At 41.1% G+C, this 27,025-nt stretch overlaps 1 protein-coding gene across 2 annotated transcripts in view; it reads left to right on the top strand.

Annotated features, from left to right (window-relative positions):
- Positions 1–1,827: 1,827 nt before the first annotated feature.
- The window catches only part of ANO9 (anoctamin 9), a 45,324-nt gene continuing 20,126 nt past the window's right edge, over positions 1,828–27,025 (top strand). For both annotated transcript variants that reach the window (XM_075187881.1, XM_075187879.1), the window contains exons 1-10: positions 1,828–2,350; positions 11,914–11,973; positions 13,275–13,385; positions 14,497–14,633; positions 16,394–16,443; positions 17,400–17,458; positions 18,720–18,805; positions 19,807–19,941; positions 22,284–22,380; positions 25,842–25,902. In XM_075187881.1, the coding sequence (XP_075043982.1) occupies positions 2,345–2,350; positions 11,914–11,973; positions 13,275–13,385; positions 14,497–14,633; positions 16,394–16,443; positions 17,400–17,458; positions 18,720–18,805; positions 19,807–19,941; positions 22,284–22,380; positions 25,842–25,902 (802 nt within the window). In that variant the 5' untranslated portion in view covers positions 1,828–2,344. The remainder of the gene's footprint in view (positions 2,351–11,913; positions 11,974–13,274; positions 13,386–14,496; positions 14,634–16,393; positions 16,444–17,399; positions 17,459–18,719; positions 18,806–19,806; positions 19,942–22,283; positions 22,381–25,841; positions 25,903–27,025) is intronic.

The following is a 27,025-nucleotide window of genomic DNA, read 5'->3' as shown; positions in this document are numbered from 1 at the left end:
TTGCTGGTGTGTATGGCGGAATTCTTCTCAGTTGCGTTTTTTAGCAAGTCTGAATTTACCTCAGGTTGGAATAACAGCATTCGGAATCTTCCTGTTGTTGTAAGTGGTGTCGGAATGATCGTCTTTGCAAACTCGCTCCCCACCCGTTATTTTTATGTTAACATTTTCACATGCATTATGACTGTTTATTAGAAACTCTCATCTCCCAAGCTGCATGAAATGTACAGTTTCAACTTTTAGAGCAGAAACTTTTATATACTGAGACTGTAACACATAAATCTGTGAATTAAATATTCAATGTTGACAATCAAGGAAATGGTTATTCCAGGTCCTGCAGCTTTCCTCAGTCACTTTATTGTTATTACACAACAAATATGCCAAAATGTTAGTCAGAAACATAGGACCTGATTCAGAGTGGAGTGCAAGTGTAAGCGTAACTGGCGTCTGGAAAAGTTGCACGTCAGTAACTGTGTATGTACGCGCATACACAGAACTGAGGATGGGTTCAGGTCTGAATGAGTAGCAGATGCCACCGCCTGACAACAGACACACCCCTCAGACACTTATGTGTAAATTGCGAATTCGCTAGTTTGGGTGTTCATCATTATCATCCGCTACTAACACCTGCTACTGACCACTCGCAAATGAAACCTTTATTTCAGCTGTTTCTGAGACCCAGTCAGAATCCGAATGCAGTTGCTTAAGCCCACCTAGACTGTACGTGGCCTACGTTAGAACACCTCTTCCCTGCCCCATCAAGTCTCTTCAAGCATAAAGATTGGTAAATGCTAAAAAGCTGCAGGTCTGAATTGCCGCAGTTGCGGACGTTCACTCTCTGAGCGTGCGCCGTGTGAAAAATCTCAAAAATGCACTACGCAAATGGGCGTGCGTCTCACTCTGAGCGGACGATTTATGAAGGCCTAAGCCATGAGTAAACTGATTTTTGCACAAGGTTTAGGTATTTCTAAGTAAAATATTAAATTAAGAAAAGCCTCCTTAATTAACGGACCAAGTCTAAATGTAAATGAATAGGCCCCGACTCAATCTCACGCTGTCTAAATATGTATTATTATTTATTATTATTACTTATTAACAACATTTATATAATGACTTAGTTTCACTGAATAAAAATAAACATAGAAGGCTGGTTTTGGTGCCTTCCTCTATGATTTAAGGGGAATTAAAAAAAAACTACTGACAGAGGACATTTGTTAAAAGAAAAAAAAAATGGCACAATCTTAAAAGGGGGCAGAAATCCCACATAGGGTAAAATCTCAATTCTATTTAGAGTAACAATTTGGGTTGTGTTTTTTTTTTTTTACCTAGTTTGCACTACCAGACCATCCAGCCTGGCCCCTTCTACTTGTCCTAAAACCTTCTGTTCCTATATAACCACAGCCTTCTGATCAATCGTGTTGGAGGATCTGTAGTGCGTTTACGCCACAGATTATTTAGTGAAATAAAAAGTGGCACTTCATTTATTGCTCACTGACTATTAGGTGTATTGAAATCCTAAAGCCCTTGTGATGCCTGCAGACCCTGCTGCAGCACTAAATATCAGGGAAAAATTAATAAAAAAAATGTTCCTTTCCTACCAGCTCCAATTCTCTGCCTGCAAAATACAAATCTCCAGCTAGAAGTTGCCTTAGACCCAGTAGTGTGTGTGTTTGTGTGACATTTGTATTAAGACTTGCACATGTTTTATAATTGTACAATTTGCATGTTTTAAGCAATTGTGTTGTGTGTAGGTAACTGTGGGCAGTGACGCGTTGCAGGTGAATAAGAGGGAGATCCACATTGTTGTATTGTGGATCTGGGAGTGTCAGTCCACCTGTTCATCTACATGACAAAACTTCACCACCTCCACTTTCAGCTCCAGGCACACTGGGAGGAGAGACAGTAATCACGGAAGTCAATGCTATCCCGGGACACAGGACTCACCTGAGCAGGAAAACTGGAATCTCACAAAATTGGACAAATATCTCCCCATATCTCTCACAGACAGAAGCCTATCAAGAACTTTTTTTTTTAAGTTTGATTTGATTGGTGGCATCGATTTTACCTGCAGACCCCCGGACAGGGACCTCAGTGCAGATAGTACAGGCTGTGGCATGGATCTGATACCAGTGCTCACACGGAACTTCACATTCATATGCATATGAAAAGGCATTTAGTGATTTAACAGTATTTGACCCTTTCATACTACAGGCATGCAGGAGGAGGCAGGTAATAGACACACATAGCAGAGAAGGTGCAGGACTTTATACTCATACCAAGGAGTAAAAGGGACTTTCCTCAAGAACAACAGGACATATAGGAGACCTGGGGAGAGTGACACAGCAACATGCAGGTAAGAGCTCATAGAATATTTATATTTTTCATGTCAAGCCAGTCTATAAACTTAACTTAATACTGTATCTTTGATGACAAATTTAAATGGATGGAAAACTGGAATAATTAACTCTTTAAAGCTGCATTACCACCTAATAACTACATTGTATTGCTCCTCTCAGAGCCCTGGGGACTGCTCCATTCAGTCATTTTTCCCTATGTTCACAGAGACAGAGCCACAGCTAGGGCTGTGTGATAGGGGCATCCGCCCAGGGGGTAACGCTGAAAGGGGGGAACCATTCATGAATAATAAAGGTTAATTTGGTCAAAAGTTACGACTCTGTATAGAGATTGTGGGGGTCCAATTAAAAGGTTGGCCAGTTCTGTATCACAGAAACATAGGAGCCCAGATAGATAATTCTGATTGGTCCTCACACTCACAAACTCTCTCTGCAGTGGTACACAGCAGAGTTTTAGGCCAGGGTCTATGGGCCTGATTCATTAAGGATCTTGGGCCTGATTCATTAAGCATCTTAAATGAAGAGGTATCTTATTTCAGTCTCCTGGACAAAACCATGTTACAATGCAAGGGGTGCACATTAGTATTCTATTTTGCACATAAGTTAAATACTGACTGTTTTTTCATGTAGTACACCAATACTTGATAGCTTATTTGTACACTGAAATTTAAAGTTGATATTTGTGCGCTGCATGAAAAAAACAGTCAGTATTTTAACTTATGTGCAAAATAGAATACTAATGTGCACCCCTTGCATTGTAACATGGTTTTGTCCAGGAGACTGAAATAAGAATTTTCTCAAATTAAGATCCTTAATGAATCAGGCCTGGGAAAATGGTTGCATGGAGCAGCTCCTGTGATTCTGGTAAATGGTGTCCTAAGAAAGGGTGAGAAACTCGCCTACCTGGGAGTGCTGCTTTAAATACCAGCAGCATGACTACTAATTTTGTGTCAGACAGAACTGACCAATTAAGTGACAATAACCAGACACTAGAATGATAGTTGTTATACATATCTTTTTATTTCTTTATGTAATGTGTACTGCACATACTAAAACACACCCATGTGCATCATTCATTCACAGTAAGTAATTGCTATGCATAATACAAATACAGTGATATAATCTTGTCAGGCAACAGTTATCAATACAAGTTTTGCCTTCGTTCATGTTATATTCCAGTGGGTTAAGATTTAGTTTATACAAACTCGTTATAAGCTTTTGATAGATGGAACAGAACAAACTTTATGGTAATACAAAGGCAAAGACTTGTTTATTAGACATTGTTATGTTATTGAAGGGTTCAGACCCAATGACTCACTTACTCCTCAGTCTTGCAGTATCTTTTACATCTCCTGTTATCAGCTGATACCAGGAGAAACTCTATAGATAGTACCAGTGGTTCCCAAACTGAGTCAGGCGAGGGAGTACTTGGTAATTTCGTGGCTTAGGGATGCCTTGAAAAATTTATGCAGACCCTGAGGGTGCCTTGAACTGAGAAAATTTGGAATCCAGTGGACTATACAATACAGTATATAAAAATGGCAGGCAAAGTTTTCTTGTGTTAGACACACCCCATTTTAAAGCTTTCCCTAATGATTTATCTAATAGACTTTTTATGAAATGTACTTGTATAACACAAGAGAGGCTTGTTTTACATTATGACATTGGAAGCTACAAATAATACTTAAACGGCCCTTGTGAAGCACATCAGTCCTCATAATCTTCATCACCATTTGCTTCCACGGTTTTAACTAAGGAGACCTTAAAACATTGTCACACCCCCTCATGGTAACTCCAACTGGAGTAGAAATCGCATACAGCAAATTAAATCCTAGTTTGCATAAGTTGCAAAATTGATTACAGGTTGTTGTGTTGCTGCCTTGCAGTTGGGACAGATCTCTCACATTCTGTTTTGCTTGTGTACTTACCTGAATAGCAAATAAATTCTTGTGCACTGAACAAAACCTTGGAAGGTCAGTGGCTATTTTAAAAGATCATATTGTGCAAGAAATACCTTTACCAACTTACAAAGGCATATTAATTTCCAGTATCAGCTTATATTATGAAATTCTTTCTTGGCAATGTTTGAGTAACTGCATGAGCAAAGAAAAGTAACTTGCTCCTCCCCTTTGGTGAGGCGCCCAAATTTGTTAGCCGGGATGATTGTGTCACCCACAGGGTGATCAGAGCAAAGAGATGCTGCCCTCTAAAAACCAACCCAACGATCACCTGTGCCTATATCAGAGGCGGAACTAGCAAGCTGTGGGCCCTGGGTGGGGAGGAGGGAACCGGGGCCAACGGCTCTCTAGTTCCCCGTGCAGCGGGCCCCTTTATCTCCATGGGCCCCAGTGCAACGCACCTTCTGCTTCAATGGTAGTTTCGCCACTGGTCTATATCTTCAAGCCATAGGTGTGCTTGAGACGAATAGGAAACTGATGACAATTGTGTTGGTCAGGTAGGTATTGATGATGGGGGTCAAGAAATGATCATTAATAGGTATGAAAACAGCAATGATTATAGTTTAGGTATTGGTGAATTAGCAGTCATTGCACTCAATATGCCATTATGCACGTGCAATGACAAGTGTCTTGAAAATTGAATCAATAAAAGTTGGAATGATTGATAGTGTTTGCGTGGGTTTCCTCCGGGTGCTCCGGTTTCCTCCCACACTCCAAAAACATACTAGTAGGTTAATTGTCTGCTAACAAAATTGACCCTAGTCTCTCCCTCTCTGTGTGTGTGTGTGTGTGTGTGTGTGTTAAGGAATTTAGACTGTAAGCTCCAATGGGGCAGGGACTGATGTGAGTGAGTTCTCTGTACAGTGCTGTAGAATTAGTGGCGCTATATAAATAAATGATGATGACGATAGATCAATGCTACATGTGGACAATGAGAGCATTTTTTGCTGCATTTGTAAGGGAGTCAATGGTTATACAAGCTCAGTCACTCATTCATACAGCATGAAAATGAGATCTGTCAGAGGATCATGTGTCAGTGTGTTAACAACAGATTTGTCCGTGGTAATGAACATAATACATTTTGTGATTCTCTTTCGAAGATATTTTGTAAATCCTGATAAATATCTTTAATATACACAAATGTATTCTAACATTATTCTCTGCATTATTTGCTTAGAATACAAATGTTTAGGTATCTTACCCCATTCCAATGCATGATTAAAATTCTAACTTAAGAGTCATGATCTATATTCTTTATAACTTCATACGGCTACTCCTGAACCTTTGTTGAGACATGAGCTTGTTTGGGAAACAATATACAATGACATGTAGAAGAGAGTTAGGACCTCAGCGTCTACGGCCTCAATCTCCACTTTAATTAAGGAAAGTTTGTATAAAATGTATACTAGATGGTATCTTTTCCCTATGAGATTACATAAAATATTTCCAGCTACCTCTCCCCTATGCTGGAGTGGACTCAGGAGTTTTCGGCCATGTCTGTTGGCACTTCCCCAAGATTTAAATTTTTTTGGAGGGAAATTCATGAAATGCTAAAACCGATATTGTACATTAAATTCCGGCTTTCTCCTTGTTCGCTCTCTAATGACTTCCTATTTCTGGCTTGTGAGAACATTCTAGTGAACTTGCTTCTCGTGCTAAATAAACACTTATAAAATGTGCAATTATAAAACGAATTATGTGCAGCGTTGCAATGATAGGAACAAAGAACCATTCTAAAAACTAGCAATTAGGTTCCAGAAATATATTGAAATGCAACTCTCATAATTGTTTACGTTTCCAGCACAACCCTCTTGAGATACAATGGATATAAAAAGTCTACACATTCTTATTGAAATTGCAGGAGTTTGTGATTTAAAGCCTGAAATCAACATAAATCATGTCAGTTCCTTTCCACCTTTACTGTGAGCTTGCAACCAACACAATTTAAATGAAAAAGAAAGAGACAATTTTTAGAAAAAGGAAGTGAACATTTTTAAAATACCATGGTTGATAAGTGTTCATACCCTTAAACTAACAACTTTTGTTTTTTATTATAGCAGTGAATTAGTCTCTATCATATCTGCACACCTGGACTTTGCAATTCTATCCTGTTGTTCCCTGCAATAAAAGTTCAAGTTCCCTATTTTGCCATATGTTCTCCGCTTAATGTTGAGTCATCAGAGTTCCATGGTACATGTAATGCTTTTGAAATTATTTTATACCCTTCTCACGATTTTCACCTTTCAACCATGAGATCCCGTAAATGTTTTGAAATCTCCTTGTGGACCATGGCTATCCCAGAGATAGCAAAGATACAACCAAGGAAACTACAGGAAGAACTGATCTTTATTTGGGATTGATAACAATCACTTTTATTGATGGTTACATTTGAACATGTTTTTGAATGTGACTGGTTAACTCTGAACACAGCTAAGGCTCATTATGCAAGGTTGTGCACATTCATGAAACCATTCTAGACTTTCTGTAGACTTTTTTTTTTCATTTATTTTTCCTAAAAGGTGTCTATTAGTTTTTCACTTGAATTCACATTAAGGGTGGAAAAAGATCTGACATGATTTATCTCTAGTTGCCTACTCACCCAGGAATGTCCGGGAGACTCCCACATTTTTTGGAGTTCTCCCGGACTTCCAGGAGAGCAGGGCAGCCTCCCGCTACCTGCCCTCTTCGTTGGTGAAGTGGGGGGTGGGGCTAATTGCATAATCCTGGTCCCGCTCCCTGCTGTAATGGGACAAAATTGGTATGGTGTAGCAAAAGGACGGGGCCTAAAGATGCGATTAGGACTCTGCATGGAGATTTCCCCTCCCGGACAGGGGATCTCCTAAGTAAGCAAGTTTGGATTTTTCGTGATTTCAGGCTTTATTTTACAAGCACCTGCAATTTCAATAACGGTGTGTAGATGTATTATATAACAATATATAATAAAGTTTGCTGCAGACCTTGTCTGAGGTTTAAACTTGATCTGAAAAGGTAGCAATTTTATTATATGCTATGTGATATCAATTTTCTAAATAGCTGGAGTGTTCAGAGAGAAAGAAAGCAGGACAGAAATGTTCAGGCACAGTTCCTTGAGGAGACTGGGAGAAGCCCCAGCTAAAGTCCAGCAGTTTTCCAACATGGTAGAAAGGATTGAGACGTACACACTTGACCAATACACCAACAGGGACTGTAATGACATTATATTCAAATACGTGTACTTTAATATGGAGTTGGTGCCCCTTTTGCAGCGATAACAGCTTCCACTTCTTGAAAGGCTTTCCACAAGATGTTGAAGTGTTTCTGTGGGAATTTGTGCCCATTCACTGATGTTGGACGAGAAGGCCTGGCTCGCAATCTCCGTTCCAGTTCATCCCAAAGGTGTTCGATGGGGTTGAGGTCAGGGCTCTGTGAAGGCCAGTCAAGTTCTTCCAGACTGAACTCATCAAACCATGTTTTTGTAGTCCTTGCTTTGTGCACTTGGGCACAGTCATGTTCGAATAGAAAAGGGCCTTCTCCAAACTGTTGGAAGCATAGCATTGTCCAAAATGACTTGGTATGCTGAAGCATTAAGATTGCCCTTCACTGAAGATAAGGGCCATAGCCCAAACCCTGAAAACATCCCCATACCATTATCCCTCCTCCACCAAACTTCACAGTTGGCATAATGCAGTCAGGCAGGTAACGTTCTCCCGGACTCTGACAAACCCAGGCTCGCCCATCTGACTGTTTAACAGAGAAGTGTGATTCGTCACTCCACAGAACATGTTTCCACTGCTCCACAGACCACTCCATCCAATGCTTGGCATTGGTCTTGGTGATGTGAGCTGCTAGGTCATGGAAACCCATTCCATTAAGCTCCATTAAGAGTTTATGCTTACATTAATGCCAGTGGACGTTGGGAACTCTTCAGCTATGAAATCAGCAGAGTGCTGGCGACTTTTACTCACCATGCACCTTAGCAGTCATTGACTTCGCTCTGTGATTTTACGTGGTCTTCCGCTTCGTGACTGAGTTGCTGCTGTTCCTAAACGCTTCCACTTTCTAATAATATTACTTACAGTTGACCATGGAATATCCAGCAGGGATGAAATTTCACAAACCATCTTATTGCAAAAGTGACCTCCTATCACAGTACCACGCCTGAAGTCACTGAACTCTTCAGAACGACCGATTTTGTATCACAAATCTTTGCAATTGGAGACTGCATGGCCAGGTGCTTGATTTTATGCACCTCTGGCAACAGGTCTGATTGAAACACCTCAATTCAATAATTAACAGGTGTGGCCAAATACTTTTGTCCATATAGTGTATATCTAGCAATTCACTAAAACTGAAGGATATGCATATTACTAACAATTTTATATGAAAGTTTGTGTGTGTTTTACTGTTCTCAATGGTTTGAATTTTGATTTTGATTTGGAATTATATGAATGTGCTCATAACATTTTTTTAAAAATTAAGTGGCTAGGAGAATTAAATGTTTACACATGATACACTATAATTCTCTTCCATCCAGGGGCAGGCTGGGCTGGGGGACAGGGGGGCACCTGCCCCCCCCCCCCCCCCCCCCCCGGGCTGGTCACATAGTGGGCCACCTGCATTTTTTTCCCTTTAATATAGGCTGCTGAGTCGAGTCTTGCCCCCCCCAGGCTGATATTTGCCAGCCCTCCCCTGTTTCCATCATTCTTGGCCAGACAGGCTTCAATAATGTAAACCCCACAGTTATGGCAAAGTTGTCATATACACTGGCTACAAAATTGTTTTTAACAATAGAATAGTCTTTTAGGTGCTACATGAAGCAGATTTCCTTCCAAAATTACAAACAGATCCGGTGCTAGGATGACCAGCGACCCCCTGCATGGAATTGGTGCATGCGCTGTAAAGCCAGTCTGGAGCTTCACGGCACATGCGGGCCCTCCCCCCCTTTACACCTGCACTTGTTCCGATTCCTGCTCTGTTCAGAGTGGGGACTCAGTACCTAATCTTTTTTGGCAGAGGCTGGTGGGCGTCCCAGTAAACTTGGCGCCCTCCTGTCACGCTTCCCAGGCTTACTGTGTTCTGCTGGCCCTGATTACAAGGGTTATCATTGTTAAATAAAAAAATAAAGCTCATAAAGAAAATTACTCTTTTTTAAAGTGGTTCCTTCCTTTGCATATTCTGATTGTGTGCTCACTATGCTACTACTGCCTGGCATGTAAATGTGAATGTGTCAGAGTGAAGTCATTGCATCGCAGTTAGTGAGTAGAATTGATCACCTTGATGCCTGTTTGCTGTAGTTTCAGTACTGTTTCTAGGGACACTTTGCTGGGCACTAACAGACATAGAGGATTATACGTAACGGAATATGATCCTAACTAGTGGTCAAAGTGCAAATTTAGGAGTGGCAGTATGAAAATGTAAGTGAATGGAATGTGATAGTTTTATGATGATAGCAGTAGGAGAAGTGCCCTACCAACATATGCCAGCCCACATCGACCACTGACCCTGCCAACATTCTCTATTGTTATAATTGCGCAGCTTCAGTAAAGGCTTGTTCAAATATTAGTGCATACTTGCCCACTCTCCCGGACTGTCCGGGAGACTCCCAAATTCCGGGTAGTTCTCCTGGACTCCTCGGAGAGTAGGGCAATCTCACACAGCAGGATTTGAAGCCAAAATGAAGCAATTCTCTGGGAATCGCGTCATTTTGGTTCACCCCTTGTTGTAAAATGACACATTTAGTTCCTGGGGGGTTGGTCCTAATGAAGCGATTCACTGAGCCCCGCCCCCACACATCCACCTTTCCCCACGGGAGCTCTCGCAGGCCAACTTTAAAAAGTTGTCAATTATGCATTCGTACTGATGAAGCTATACAGGTGTACCGCAGTAAGCTGAGAATGCTATGCTGCGCTTTCACACACATTACAGTGTGAACAGAGTAGCTCCACTTTTGGACAAACCTTTTTAACCAGTTCTCCTTCTCTCCCCACCTATGTATAACAAATAAGGGCGTCTCCCCCAGAAACCTCTCCTGTTGCCTGCATCAGAGGGCCAGCAGAAAGTGAGCACAATGCAAGTTGTCTATAGCACTTCAGCAGAGCACTATTGCAAAGCATCATTTATGGACTGAGCCCACCCAGCACTGAGAGCCAGTTGTGTATTGAGGCAAGCGTATTTAGAAAGTGGTTGTCTAAAGCGGACAACTTCTTTGTTTCCAGATGCATTCAGTTTTTCTGTGAATATGAAGAACGTCTCTGCCTTACAGATCAATGATCTCTATGATCACACGTGTTCTAGCTGTGTCCACAGTGTGATCAATGCATCTGACTCAGCTACAGGTTAGATGGTATTATTTTACATAGGGTGCATGAGCCCTTAGAGTAAATATTGTAAATTACATCCAACAAACGGAAACCTCTCCAAACAAATCATAAAGCAAATTTAAGGTGCGGGCAGCACGGTGGCTAAATGGTTAGCACTTCTGCCTCACAGTGCTGAGTTCGACTCCCGACCATGTGTGGCGTTTGTATGCTCTCCCCGTATTTGTGTGGGTTTCCTCCGTGTGCTCCGATTTCCTCCCACACTCCAAAAACATACTAGTTGTTTAATTGGCTGCTGTCAAATTGACCCTAATCTCTCTTCTCGTGTGTGTGTGTGTGAGTGTGTGTGTTAGGGGATTTAGACTGTAAGCCCCAATGGGGCAGGGACTGATGTGAGTAAGTTCTCTGTACAGCGCTGCGGAATTAGTGATGCTATATAAATAACTGATGATGATGATGATCCCGAATTAAATAACCTATAACACCTTAACTATGTTAAAATGAAACCTTTTCCTCTTGAAGTTATTATTTGTTATTAAATTGACATTACTAGAAGGAGAGACTTGCCACCCTATCCTTGGCAGCCAACTACCGCTGTACATCGAAGCTCACCATACTGTTTATCTTACAGAGTCTACTGGGGACACCTTGACAGACACTTGCTCTACCGGTACTCCACTTCCCCCTTGATACAGATAGAGCTATAGCTTCTCCTCATTTCTTATGCTAGGTGCCTCCTGATGGCTTGAAGAACTACCACTAACAAGCATTGATCCTCTCACCCCTTCTTCTTGTCTGCCTCTAATATAGCACAGCACCAGGGAGCTCTTCTAAGAAGTATGGAAGTAGGGACCTCCAGGGTATTGGAGCCCTGGTACATTAGTTAGTTTTTCAGAAGTAGTTTACATACCTTGAGTACAATTTTCTTCCCTATTTTACAATGCTGATGCTTTTATATTGTATTTTGAAGATCGGGGAACAAAATCCCAAACAGGAACATGGAGTGTATAGTAGCACAGTCTGTTTTGTGGTTTATGGTATCATCATCATCATCACCATTTATTTATATAGCGCCACTGATTCCGCATGAAGAGAACATACAAACTCCACACAGATAAGGCCATGGTCGGGAATTGAACTCATGACCCCAGCGCTGTGAGGCAGAAGTGCTAACCACTAAGCCACCGTGCTGCCCAATATAGGCCTGAGTTCCTGTAGTAGAAGCACTGCACATACATATATACATACTGACTATTGTATACCTTTTTATAATGAAGTCAATTGATCATTTAACCATTTCTCTCCCAGGAACCTGTGAGGACGCCATGGCAGGAGGATTTGCTACTCTTGGATCCTATGATAAACGCAGTGAGTGTAAAACGAACCCTTTACTTCAATTCCACCTATAGGAACTCCCTCACACTTGAAACACCTAAATACTTCCTAAGTATTTGTCTTAGAATTTTTTTTGTCTACAATAGTGCTGTAAAACATTATATTTGAATGTTCCATGGAACATGTCGGTTATACCCACTTGGGCACAACGCGATTGCAGTAAATCTTGTGGCATTTTTACTTTTTATTTTCTTTTTAAACCACATACTTTGCGGAAACTTTGTACTCCTTAAATTCAGTATCTTACTGATGATTAAACAATTGCTGTACTAAAGAAATCTTAATTAGAAATATTTGTTGCACAAGTTTAATATTGCTGAAAATGTTGCATTTATTTTAAATGTTCAAATGAATAAGAACAATCAGCTAAATAAATTTGCAACAGCTATTTAACTTTTACTGTGTTGTCGTGAACAACTAGTGAAAAGCAAAGAAAGACGCTTGTTTGAGAGATCAGCACACACATTAACATTCCTAAATTGACAATGGATAATGTTGTAAAATGCTTACAAAGACCAGCTAAAGTGCAACATGTTATTTCAGTATACCATAGGTGGCTGGTGGGTTACCAATCTTATCCTTGGTAAGCTCAACTTTACTGACAGATCCACAATAACACAATGGCTCTTCTACGACATATAATCACAAACCACGTGATATTTTGTGACATAAAGTGCCTCCTTTCTGCAAACACACTATTTTTTGCCCTATGGATAAGCACATAGCCAAGAACAAGGTGGTGGAGTCTGCAGACGTGCCCTATGTTCTAACAAACTAAGCACATTGAGTCGTTCCTTGCTGAATGTGGAATGTGTATTGTGCCCACGTACAAAAACAAGATTTTATTTTATGTGCACGAATGGGGATTAAAAAAATGACACACACACACACACACACACACACACACACACACACACACACACACACACACACACACACACATATATGTATTATGTAAAATGAAGATAACTTCACAGAACCAACTTGCCTTGTTCCAAATTGATCCCTATTATTAGTTGCCTTAGATTCCAGTGACCCGTATACAAATATGGACCTGGAACTCCAACATGGATATATATATATATATATATATATATATATATATATATATATATATATATATATATATATACACACATATACATGCACAGTATGTGTGGTACATGTATGTAGGATATATAGTATTATCACTTGTGTAATATTTATAATCTCCCTGTTTAGTCTGCTGTAGGTGGTGAATTTCTGTATCTATAACCATGCTCTATTCATTCTAGGAGAGATGGGATTATGTGCTGGTGTGTGAGAGCAGCTCTCTTGATAGTATGGAGGAGGAGCAGAGGCGGAAGTACATGTCTGAACTAGAACAGAAGCGCTTCAAGATAAAGGTTAGGACTCCACAAAGATTGGAAACAGCAGCTGCATTGCTGTGAGACGTATTATGTTGGTTTCTATAGTCAAACAAATAATTCCTTCCCTGCCCAAATATGTGAGTCCTTACCCGCAATTCCTAGAGTGTCAGATTCAGGCCCTCGTTCTCTGGTCCTGTGGGTCATGCAGCCTCTTATACCTCCAGCATGTAAATGCCTTTTGTTTTTAAGAAGTGCTGTGTTATTTAGAGCATACTTGCCAACTCTCTGAGTCAGTACAAGACGTGGTTGGCTTCGCCATCTGTGGTATGATGACACAGTTCAGAAATTGTGTCCTATGTCCATGTATTGATGCCTTGGAAGTGGCCATTTTCATGGAGACCAAGATTTAATCACAGACTGACAGGTAAGACAACATGACTTCAGTAATGGAGACAGAAATGTAAAAGACACTTCAGTCTCTAGATATTCATTAGCTGATTTTCTTTAACGCATAGTTGCCTACTCTCCCGGATTTCTGGGAGACCTCCCGGGAGAGAAGGGTAACCTCCCGGTTCTCGCCCCCGCAATAGATAAGTGGCGGGGCTTAATGACGTAAATATCGCGTCATCTTAGTCCCGCCCCCTGCTGTAATTGACCAAAATTGTGACAATCATCTAGGGGGCGGTGCCAAAATTATGTAATTCATCAAGCCCCGCCCCTGCACGCCCATCTCCGCCGGGATCTCTCTGAAGCCAACGAGGAAAAGTGGGCAATTATGATTTAGAGCATACTTGCCAACATTTTTTTTTCTTTTTCCGGGAGATGCCGGCTGGGACGTGGGCGTGTAGGGGGCGGGGCTGCGAAATCGCGTCATTTTGGCTCCGCCCCCGTGACGGAATGACGCAAATCGCGTCATTTTACAGTGGGGGCGGGGCTAAACGCCGCGATTCCGGGTGAATCGCGGCGTTTAAACTAAATTTTTCCCCCTTCCTATCAGGGAGATTGCCACACTCGTCCGGGAGACTCTCGCAAAATGCGGGAGTCTCCCGGACAATCCGGGAGAGTTGGCAAGTATGATTTAGAGTAGATGACTTGTAGGCCTCTTCAGCCTCACCATAACCCTAATGGATGTTATGTCTTCCCACAGAAAGTTAAAGATGGGAAGAAGACCTTCTATGGTGTCCGGGGACCTCCGGATATCTTCAGGAAATATGTCAGACTCCTCAAGAACCCAGATCAAGGAACACCAAATCTGAACAACGAACATGTTTCTGAAACAAGCAGGTGACGTTGATATTTTGTCCGGCAACTTAGCTACTTATGTATCCATATATTAATAATTTACATTTGCATTGCTTCTTTTTATATATTTTATATTCCATTAAATTGTAGGTACGTGGTTTTGATTTTGATGGAAGCAGAAGAGTTAAGTTCAGGATGGACTCCTCAGTCATACAATGTCAGGCCTGAGCGTGGAGTGTAATGTACTTTTACTATAAAGCAGACAGTGACTGTTTCCATTCTAGAGCACATTGTTATCTGGATAATGTTATGTCGTATCACTGTAGCCACTGAGAAGCCATCTACCAAACGGCTAATATCAGCAACACCCAGGGCTGCCATCAGAAACTGTGCGGCCCAGTACTGCTTAATCTGGCGGGGCCTCCCCTTCCCATACATGTGCACCCCTCCGTCTTCGCCGTACATGCGCCCCCTATCCCTCATCACAGTAAATGTTCCCCTCCCTCCCCCCCCCCCCCTGCTAGCACGGTTAAAGTCCCCCTCTCCCCCCCACAGTTAATGTCCCCCTCCCCCTCCACAGTTAAGGACCCCCTCTTAGCCCCTCCCTCCACAGATCAGGTCCCCCAGGCTCTTCCTCTCACCCCCCCCCCCCCCCCCCCACCCAAAAAAAAAAGAATTGCTAATTACCTTGCCTTCTCCTCTGCTATGCTGCAGCTCCCGGTCACTGATACACTGGGAGCGTGGCTCGCAGTGTTGACGGCACCCCGCCGCACTCCCAGCCTATCAGAGTCTGGGAGGCGGAGCTGCAGCATCGCAGAGAAGAAGGTAAGAAAAAAAGGGGCAGCACGGTCGGTGACTGCAGGGCCCGGATAGTCCAGGAAGACCGGAGAGAGGGAGAGGTCTGTCCGGACCCCCTTGTCTGTCCGGGCCCCTCACAGCAGTACTAGCCGTAGCCCCCTGATGGCGGCCCTGACAACACCATAGTGCTGTGGTCTGCAGTAACACAATGGTTACAGTGGGGGAGAAAAATATATGAAAATGAGTATACCTTCGGTGAACCTTTACTTCTACATTCTTCCCTACACCTTTTAAATTGTTTTATGCTTATAGCATCTGTATTTTACACCAAAGCCTTTACATATAACCTGAGCAGTTGTATGTTTTGGTTATACAGATTTGCATTGTGGATAGAACTGTATGTGATGCACAGAGAAAATCCATGTTTTATCCAAGGTCCACAAAGATAAACCACACTGCATAGATACAAAAAAAAGGCTATGTTGGAAAGATACCCCAGAAAGATAAATCAATGTATTTAGCAAAAGAAGCAGAACACATAAAAAAAAAATAAAAGGTTAAAGTTGCCTGAAGTTGGAAACTCCTTTAACAGTACATTTACTATTCGCTCCAAAATAAGCTACACGATCTCCAACATAAAGAAGTAAATTTAATTTCTGACATCCCAGAAAGCTCTTAATATAATCAAACTGATGTCTTGGCTTCAATTGTGCATATTGATAATCTTTATTAGTTTATACTCCATTTTTTAACAAGTGAATTACTTTCTTGAGTTTACTATTGTATCTTTTTTTGTACAAAGCATCTCTTAGTGCATCCATGTTTTATTCTCCATAAAGAGCTCTACAAAGCACACTTATAAATCGTGTTCCAGTATAATGTGACTTATTTCAGTAAGACACGGTTAGAGCACTTGGTGGCAGTATAGTTATACTTGTGTTAGTAGTTCTTTCTTTATTGTATATGTACAGATGTCATTCATTGCTATTGTTTTGTTTTTTTAGGATTCGCATCGTTCACTTTATTCTGCACAAAACCAGCATTAGCTCTGGAGGTAAGAGAAATTGCATATACTAAAAGGGACAAAAGATTTATTGTCACTTTCCTGTTCTCTTCTGTAAGAGTCCAGTAAGTAGCATGAGACTATGCTGACCTCAAGCATAATGTGTACACTGCTATATAGATTGCTCTGCCTATGAAAAATTAAATATAATTTGCATACAGCAATAAAACAGTGCCCCCTGGTGACACTTAGATGGCCATGAAAAATCTTGTATAACCCTTGATTGGAATCAACAAAATATATATCCTGCTTTGGAGTATCCTTGTTTTTTACGCAGAAATAATTACCATATAAAACACTTCCAGATCTTGGGAATTGGAAGAAAATACAATTACAACACTTTAAGAACATAAAGTCCAATTGTAAAACACGTTTGTTAACCACGAGGCTTGTTTTGTGATTCTAATGGGAGACAAGCTCTGGAATGGAAATAAGTTCCATATATGCCCCTAGGTAATTAGAAAAAATGTTTCTACATGCAACTGCTACGGTACATATGGAAAAGACCTTAATTTTACATTTACTGCACATGACTGAAATGATAGAAACTGCCCTGCAGTCTTTCCCATAACGGTCTGGTTTTGTTGATTATAGTGAGCAGTTGTATTCTGCTTTTCTTTTGAATAACCCAGACTATAAAATATGATTGCCTTTACTAAAGCTTTTAGTGAAAACAAAATTGACCATTTATTGGTACATTTTTATAGCAGAAGCAATATAAATTTCGTAGAAAATCATTTGAGATTACCAGCACTATATATATATATATATATCAGACAGAACCTCCCCCTCAACCCACATTATGACTTCTGTTGTATTTTATTTGACTTTCTTTACATTAGCAGTAGGGTTTACATTTATGCTTTTTTTTTTACTGTGGCTTTGTATTTATAATTTGTTCCAACAAATGGCATCTCTGATCATGGCGCCTGTTTTTCTTCTTTCAGAAACTTTGGATGATTTAATAAAAAGCAAAGTTTTTGAGACAGCTTTCCCATTACACGCTGTGAGTCTAGGACTATATTTTTGTCATATGAATATTATTTGTCAATGTCATTTGTTTATAAACCCTTAAATATAGTAGCAACCGGGGGAAGACAGATTTACCCATAACACCTACTCTGCAGGTGTCTACATCATCAGGAGCTCAAAGTCGTTATTAAGAATTATGACTGTTTGTTATCCTTTGTCTTGGGAGGTAGACGTTATGGTATCAAAGCTCCAAACTACCAGGTCATTGAATAGTAATGCACCGTTTTTCTGTTGCTGAAGCTGGGTACACACTACACTGTTTTCGTCCAATAATCGGCTCAAACAGCCGACATACGACCTCTCATCCAAAAGTCTGGTCAGTGTGTGCAGTGACACGATGGTCGAAAGTCTGCCCAAATGGACGATTGTCGCCTCATTTGGTTGGTCGTACCGTTTAATATTTTCGTTCCAATCTCGTTTCCGCTGTGTAGTGTGTATAAACTTCCGACAGATCCACAACAGTGAGCACGAAATTAGTCATTGCTCCCTACAAAATGGCTGTAAAAAGTCGCTTAAGGGACATCCGCTCTTCCCTTTATCGTCCTAAACAAGGCTAGTGTGTATGCAGTCCATGGACCGAGCGATCTGACCATCGATCGCATGTAAAATCGCTCGGCATAAAAAGCTGGTCGAAATTTCTGTAGTGTGTACCCAGCTTAACGTGTGTTAACAATTTCCATTTTTATTTAATTTGTTTTAAGGGCTACAAAGAAAAAAAACACATATTGTTCATTAATTATTTTGGTTTAAATAGCAGATATGCTAATTTGAAGACTTGGTTTCAAAGTTCCTATACCACTATTGGACAGGTCCACCAGATTTAATATCCGTATTAAACAAACATACCGTTTTTTGTTTTATTTTTGCATGCCTTTTACTGGAGCATGAGAACTTATTTTTTTCTGTTTTATATTATGTTCTGTATGTATTAGTGTTTTATAGAACACACAGACAGCCGGTGAGCACGTTCAAAGGCTAGTCCATCATCTACCCAATCAAAGCATTAGAATGTTCACAGGTCTAAATCAATACAACACTCACAGGGCCAGACCAACCTGTAGTCCTTTACTGCGTTGGAGTTTACACAAGGATAGAGCAACCATTGTATATACATTTGTGTATATATAATTTTTCTACTTGTGGTGTTCTGAAGATTGTGATTTTGACGCTTATGTTATGTTATGTATTGGTAGCCTGACCCCTCTCAATGTTATGATTTTACTCCTGTCTCGTAGTTGGATGACTCACTCGGCAGAGAACTAAAGCAAAAGTGGGCAAGATGGCGGGATGTCATTTACACACAGCCGGTGCCAGAGATCAGGTGACACAGGGGTATTATGTAAAAGGGGGATCTATCTGTGTTTTCAGAGCACCTCCAGGGCTGATACTGTTGTTGCTGTTTTACTAGCTCTGCATTAGGATATACAGCGCTGCAGAATTAATGGCGATATATAAATAGATGAAGATGATGATCTATGTAAATGTACTGGGTATCTTCCCCTGTTATGTTCCGTCATTACCGTGCTACCTCATATGGGGGTCTATTTACCAATGACCGCATAATATGAATGAAACTTTTCAATCCTCATCGCATAGATGCGGATTGAAAAGTTTCTCATATGTATTAAAAAATCAACACAGGAACAGCCGTTCCAAAAAACGGCTGCTCCTGTGAAGATTAACACTTACCTGTCACTGAAGTCTTCTCTTCTCCTCACTCTGTGGTACTGCTCGCCCCTCTTTCAATCCCTGTGCACATGCGCCGACCAGTAAACTCGGGCATGCGCACAGAGATCCCTGTCTGACGGAACCTGAGGCAAGTGTGGAGGGATCACATGATCCCTCCACACATGCGCTGTGCAGCCCTGCTCGTCAGAGCAGCGCTGTTTTCAGTGAAACTTTTCAATTATGGTAATGTACGCCAGCTTCAGATGGCGCCAGCTTCAGATGGCGTACATTACCATGATTGAAAACTAAGTATCAGTCATTGATACATAGTGTTACTGAGCACTTCCCATACACTGTTATGGGGAGTGCTCAGTAAACCGATGAGAGAAGCAAAGCAGCAGATATCTGAGATATCTGATGCGATGCTGCAATAATACATAGTAATTTAGTGGTAAGTCCCCGAAAACTGCTGTTTTCGGGGATTTACCTCTAAATTAGAGGGGAGAGATCTTTGATAAATAGGCCCCATGGAAACTTGTGACTTACAGCCTACTATATAAACATGTGTGCTATGGCTGACCTGTTTTAAGTGGCCTTTATTTTATTTATTACCTGAGCCGTAGTTGGTTATTCCCAGAACTGTTACTTTTACAGGGAGTATTTTGGAGAGAAGGTGGCTTTGTACTTTGCATGGCTTGGATGGTACACCCTCATGTTGTGTCCCGCTGCTCTGGTTGGATTGGTGGTGTTCTTTTACGGATTTGTTCATTTCAGCTCCAGCAAAATCAGGTACGTTTTTCTTTTTATCTCAATCTTCATCACTTTGCTCTCATACAAAACCAGTGTTATTTCTGGAGACGTTAAACCTGTCCAGGGCTGTTGAAGATGGTTATCGTAGTGGAGTGATTGTTGCAGATGGTATATCTTGTGCTGTTGTACAATTTCTACTCTCTGTGTTGGAGAGTAAGTAAGGGCATATTTCACCGACCGGTTGTTTGGGGTGGAGAATCGGTTTCAACGGCCCTCGTTTATGAAGTGCTCTCAATGTGCTCCACAAAATGACTTGAGTTTGCATGCTTGTACATGGATGTCAGTCCAACACAGAGCCACACGCACGCCTACCCTCCACTCTCGGGATATGTCATTGTCATCTGAATTTTAACCTCCTAATACTTTAGAATCACTCCATTCATTGATCTAATTGTTTTCAGTGTTCCTCCTCTAGTACTGCTTTGTTTTATGGTTTACATTATTCATAAGAGTTAGGATAAATCCGTATTGTCTTTATTACCTGTTACTCTTGTGCCGGTGAAGCTTATTATTACATTAGTTGACGTGCCCAAACAAATGGAGGCAGTTCATAGGTTTCATTAAAAGGACAGAACGAGATCCAAAGACTGGAAGCTCTGAGCTTTCTGAAATGTGTAATTAACTTTTCTTGTAATACTTGGCAGGGCCTCCTTAAGTATATTCTGTAGTATGCATCATAAAATAATCCAATGCACACAGATGCATGTGGATTTATTATACAAGCTTTTGACTAAATGCCTTAATGAGGATAGTGGCTGGATCACTTATAAGTAACTTATGGTGTAAATTTATTTAAAGGAAATAACGCAGGGCGCTTATTTATATAATTGCAAATGCACTTATTTTTTGATATTGTGGAAGAACCTCGTTTGTTTTAACCTTGCTAGAGGAAATGCATTATTTCTGATGTATATATCTGATACAATAAGCCTTTGTTTATGAAGTCTTTTGTGTATCTTGGTCTAAGGAAATGCTTTGTTTGGGGTTCTGCAAGTTTTGTTGGGGAATTCTTTTTTTTGGAGGAAATGTGTATTCTGCAACTGTTGGAAGAATGTCATGTTAATTAGACCTTTTGATGTGAGTGTCCAATATCCCTTAAGGGAAAGGAAGGGGTAATTAGACTTGTTGTTAGATGTCCACTATGTCCAAAATACGAAGCAGGAAATCACAGCAAGGTTTTAGAATATCACAGATAAGCATAAATATTGTTAACTTTGCATTGCACGTAAATCCATGTTTGGGTAAACAAATTGCATCCTGATTGTAAAAATAGCCTGTGAGGCTGTTTCTGTATAAAAAGAGAGCCCTTGTACACTGAAATGTATCATTCTGATGTTCCATCTGACCTGACCACTGATCACTTTAATCAGTGTAACTATCCTTGTCAGGACACTTGAGCGAAATAAACATCACTCTCTGCTTGAAGACCCTGCTTGACAGCCTCTTCAATATTGCTGTAATCCTGTGTCCTACAGATTAGACCCTAAATCTAATTTATCCTCCGGCTGTTCTGAAGTTTTGACCCAGCTCCTAGAACCACAGCTCTGGCCAGTGTGATAGGTCAGGGGGGATCCATCTACAGTGATCCATAGTAAGCGGTCAGGGGTACCAGCCCAAGTGTACCAACTCAGGAGTACACTAGCAGCGACAGTTACCCAGAAGCAACAGGGTTCTGGATGCCATAAAGGAGTCCAGTGGTGGCAGCAGGCTCCTCCTACTGCGGCAGGAGGGGCGTATTCAGAAAAAAATAAAAGGGGAGGGTGGCAAAGCAAGTCCAGCCGTTCCCAGCAACAACGACAGGGTGGCATAGGCGGTCCATCCTGTCACAGGGAATATGACTTTTCGCCAGAACACTGAAAATTCTTTGAATACTTTATTTGTATGCATTAGATTATTTCACTGGTTCCCAACAATTTGCCATGTTGTGACGTATCTATTGGCCCGAATGACACACTTTTTATTTTATTGTGACTCACCATTGTTAAATTATTGATTTGAAAACCAGAGTGAATTATTTTTGGTTATACTATAACATTATTCACAGATTCTCCATTGTATTTCTTCAAGTTGTTTTAGTGTAGTTGTTCCTCATCCATAAATTAATTTCACACTTTCACACTTACTGACTGGTTGGGAAACATTGAATTATTTCATGTTTTAAATTTTTGTATAAAATCTAAGTATAAAACAAATTGCAGACTGTGTCTTCTTGCACCAAGAGTCAATCATTATAATCTGTTATTTTTGAATTAATCACTTATACTGTAATATAAGCTAGCTATGCTCTCTCTTTCTACCATTTCATTCTTCTTTATACTTAGCCAAGAGATCTGCACGGCCAATACAACATTGATGTGTCCTCTCTGTGACCAGAACTGCCCCTACTGGCCATTGTCAGACACTTGTACATACGCAAAGGTAAGTAAGACCCACTACTACAACAAGTAACTTTTCACACAACAAAAATATTTTGCTATAAATTGATAAGATTTCTAAATTAATATTACCGACAACTTTCCAATCTCGACATAGATAAAGCCTATGCTCATATCTCATAATTGTTATGGTTTTGTTCTAATTTAAATTTTTTAACGTATGGTGTCTAAAATAAGGATCCATCCATGTTTTTTTTTGTTTTTTTATATCCTCCGTTGTGTCTTAAAATTAATTGCACATCATTGTTTCTACTGCCTTCAGGCAGAAATAAAGCACATACTAATGCTGTTGTAATACTTGTGTAAAGGTGAATCCAACCATCCTCTGACCTTTCATGGTCAATGGCTGAACTAATGGCCCTGAGGTGATAGCAGTGCTGGGCCAACGCTCCCCCAAGACTCCCTCTCAGCTTTCAAAAGAGCAGAGGACCCTTCTGAGCTGGTTTATGCTCAGAAGAGGCCCCACTCTGTTCTTTTGAGAACAGAATAGAGATCCTGTGAAGCTAGAGCGACATTGCCACATCCCTACCCTAATTTTGCTATGGGGCCCTGCGATGCACTGTTCCTCCCCTGTTCATAGCCCATCTCTGAGATTTACAGTGGAATCAAAAGATAGGAGTAAGTAATGGCACTTCTACCCTTGTGTTAATGCTGACAGAAAATATCATAAACTTATAGAACAGGCAGGAGAGGTCTTCACCTATAGCAGCCGCCTTTCCCGTAGAGCTGGACTCCCTCACAGGTATTCAGATGCCCCCAGGTCTTAACTCAGAGTAGTACAAGTTTATAATATTACTGCAGCGCTGGCGAGGGCCTGATGGTAGAAGGTAGCAGAGTCCAGAAACAGGCCAAGATCAGAGGAGCAACAGCAGGCAGCAGTGTGAAGTCCAGGCAAGGGTCGGGGCCGACAGAAAGCAACGTATCCGTAAAACAGACATAGGTCAGGGTCACAGGCAATCCAAGTCCAGTAAGCAAGCCAGGTGTCATGCACAAAGAATCAATCCAAAATAGCACAGGAGCAGGAGAAAGGAGCAGGTCAGCAACCAGAGACAGAATGCTATAACCGGCAGTGAGGCTAAGCCCTCACTGCCTTAAATAGTGACGTAGCCCAATGAAATTGCAGAGTGCCCAGCAGTAACTAATGAGCCCAGGTGGCTAATGCAACATCCCCCAATCAACCAACGGAGGCTGAGCTATACAGACCTGCGCGAGCCTGGCTGTTTGACAATTGGACGGATGCGGTGGCAGGGAGAAACAAGCGTCCTGGTTGTTGCCTAGGCAACTGGGACGAAGAAGGCGGAAGTGATGTTTCGGTCGTCATGGTGACGGCTGGGACGCCCGAAGCAGAGAGAAGCGAGCCGCAGCTCGTGACACCTTGCAGAGAGAGTTCATTACAGAAGGCCTAAATCATGAAGCAGCGCAAGTGTTGATATGATAGGTGTTTTGCATAAAATGGCTCTGCGTATGCCCAGAATTGAAGCATACACCAGAGAACGCAGCAACGTCCAAGTTGAGCACAAGGGAGACTTATACACTTATGATCATGTGGCACAGGAGCAGGAAGGAAAAGATGTAGATTTGGGGCAGGGGGGCATACTGGGCAACGAGTTGGTGAAGACGGGTTAGGGTAATTTCAATGTGTTGGAAAGTGTGAAGGAAGAGGGTTGTGTTCAGTTGATCTGTGCTGTTTTACAGTTTTATTTGACTGGTACATATTGGTATAGAATTGTTGAATTGTTGGAGGTTTGAAGGCTACCCACTGGCCTCTGCTTCTTCATCTATGTGTGTATCTACCACATCAGGGGTGTCCTCCACCATGTTCTCCATCTGCATCTTCAGCAAACATAGTTTCTATAAAAAAAAATAACATAAGCATATATGTTGGACATGTTTTTGCATCTTATAAGTAGGTTTCATTACATTTTATATTTTTTATTAGAATTTTCAGAAAGGTCTGTGTGTATATGTGGGGTCATATTTTATAAAAATGTAACAAGCTTATTGTACCTTTTATAAATTTAAAAAACAGCATATCTGTGTCTTGAGTGGGATTTTAGCTAGGCATTAAATGTCTAAGTGATCTTCCCTGAAAATACTCAGTAATCATGAATACAATGCCCAGACTCTACAATAGGCTGGCTAGGCTGCAGTACAAGTACAAAGGAATAAGGAGTTTTATTTCATCATCATCATCATTTATTTATATAGCGCCACTAATTCCGCAGCGCTGTACAGAGAACACACTCACATCAGTCCCTGTCTCATTGGAGCTCACAGTCTAAATTTCCTAACGAATTAACCTACTAGTATGTTTTTGGGTGGTAGTCATTTTCCCGACTGTGAAAACACCGAAAACAAGGATATCTGCAAAAAAAAGCTGTTCACTATCACACCGACATGAAAATATTAAAGACTTAGCTAAAAAGCGACACAGCACATTTATGAAAACAGCACCGTGCTGACGGCTAATAATTCCGAACACACTGCCGCTTTAAATCCAGATTTCTCTATGTCGCTCTGTTAAGGGACGTAAAACTGAAGTGCCGGCAAGCAATGTCAGGACCCCGCAAATACATACTTTAATCTAAAGTGTGTATTTGCGAGGTTCTGACATTGCCGCTTTAAATTCTGCTTTCTCTGTCACTCTGTTAAGTGTTAATATTAATAGTAATGGAACCAGCAAATAAACTTTTAATGCCGCACAGTGGTGCCACAGTTCAAATTATGCCACATAGTAGTACCCTCATTTCATATTGTGACACAGTGCCCCCAATTCATAGTATACCACATTGCTGTGCCCACAATACCGTAGTGTGCCTCATATTTACCTTTTGAGTCAGCACACACGTCTTCTGTTTCACAGAAAAACCTTGGCGCGGCTTTACTAAAGCAGCCAGTGTTCGGTGAAACTGACCGACTGCGCTTGTGCAGCAGTTCCATTTTGGCCATATTCGGCTACTCCAGTGAAACAGCTGCTGAGCTCCGGCGTGCCAGGGAAAAGTGATCTGCGTGCCATGTCTGACACTTATGCCAGGGGTTGCCGACCCCGGATCTAAGACATGCTTGCCAGCTTCTGAGATCTCCTCTCTGGAAGGGGAGATCTCACTACCAAGTCCAGGTGGCATGGTCATACAGATTGTCATTCGGCTCCACCCCCTCAACCAAACCTCAGCCACCATTTTCGGCCTATTACAGCAGGGGGTGAGGCCAGGATGACACATTTAGCCCCGCCTCCATCCAGTTCACTAGCGAAGTGGGCAGGATGCGGGAGGTCGCCTTGCTCTCCTGGGAGTCTGGGAGGACTCCAAAAAATTCGGGAGTCTCCCTGACATTTCTGGAGAGTAGGCAACTATAATCTAAGGTCAGGAGATGTATCATAGATTGAGTCAGTATAAACATGAATTGTAAACTGATTTTTATTTCATTCTTATCTTTCCACTACAGGTTACACATTTATTTGACAATGAGGGAACAGTGTTCTTTGCTATGTTCATGGCAGTCTGGGGTAAGTATTATGAGTATACATTGGTGCCCGTAAGAATTTTTATAAAGATGGTCAAACCTGTTTACTTCTTAATAATTCAAAGATATTGCTCTACTCATAGGAGTTTATATACGTAGCCCTTGTGTGTTACATATATATAATCCCAATATCATTAAAGACTTACTAAACTAATTTTTTAAAATCTTTAAAATGTATACAATAGGTATAAATATATTTATATTAAAATGAGTACATAAAGTATTTTATGTACATTTTGTGGCCGTGCCTGCATTTAAACAGCATTTAAAAAAGCTTATATACAATTCCACTATATTATTATCTGTGTAGGTTCCTCCGCAATGTGTAGTAGATAACACATGACCACCGTTCGCTAGTTCTACTACACAAACTGATTAAGCATAGAATTCAACTTTTATCCTTCATTCATGACCTATATATATAATGCTATGGATAATTCTAGAGTTGGGTTTTGATAGAAAATTTTGTCCATTTTGTGGAAAGATATATAGTATTGGGTACAGAGGTAGACCACTGCCACCTATCTGGTTAACCAGAGTCCTGAATGTGAAGGTAGGATACCGTCCTTTGTTGCTAACAAAACACATCTACTATATAGATAGAGCACATTTCTTTTAAGCATAAGGTGCAGGGAGCATGCTGAGGAGCATATAATCCCCATGCCAGTGCCATGAAACAGAATTAATTTCTTGTCTCCTTGAACATAAAGGATGGGTATCTCCACATCCCAATATGGGAAGGGCACCAGAAACTTCTCAGGTTTTCAATAGACACGTCCCATTGCCAACTCAGGGCACTACCCTTTGGTTTGGCTTCAGCACCAATGGCATATGCGAAAGTTATGGAGGTCATCGCAGCTCTCTTAAGTACCAAAGGGGTGACATTAATACTGTACCTTTTGATGAAGGTGACCTCTGTCCCTCGTCTCCTGACCCATTTGAACTTCACAGCGGAAATGCTGGATGGGTCATACACCAGTAAAAGTCCAGCCTTGTCCTTGCTCAGTGCATGATTTTTCTGACTTTCCTCTTCCACACCAGAAGTCAGAGAGTGCTTTTACCAGAGGAGAAGATTCTGGCCATCCAGAAACAGGTGAAGGCCTTGT

This window comes from Mixophyes fleayi, chromosome 10 (genome assembly GCF_038048845.1).
Source record: "Mixophyes fleayi isolate aMixFle1 chromosome 10, aMixFle1.hap1, whole genome shotgun sequence".
In the NCBI taxonomy this organism is placed as follows: Eukaryota; Metazoa; Chordata; class Amphibia; order Anura; family Limnodynastidae; genus Mixophyes; species Mixophyes fleayi.
Note: the sequence above shows the minus strand (reverse complement) of the source record. Positions and strands in the feature narration are given on the sequence as shown.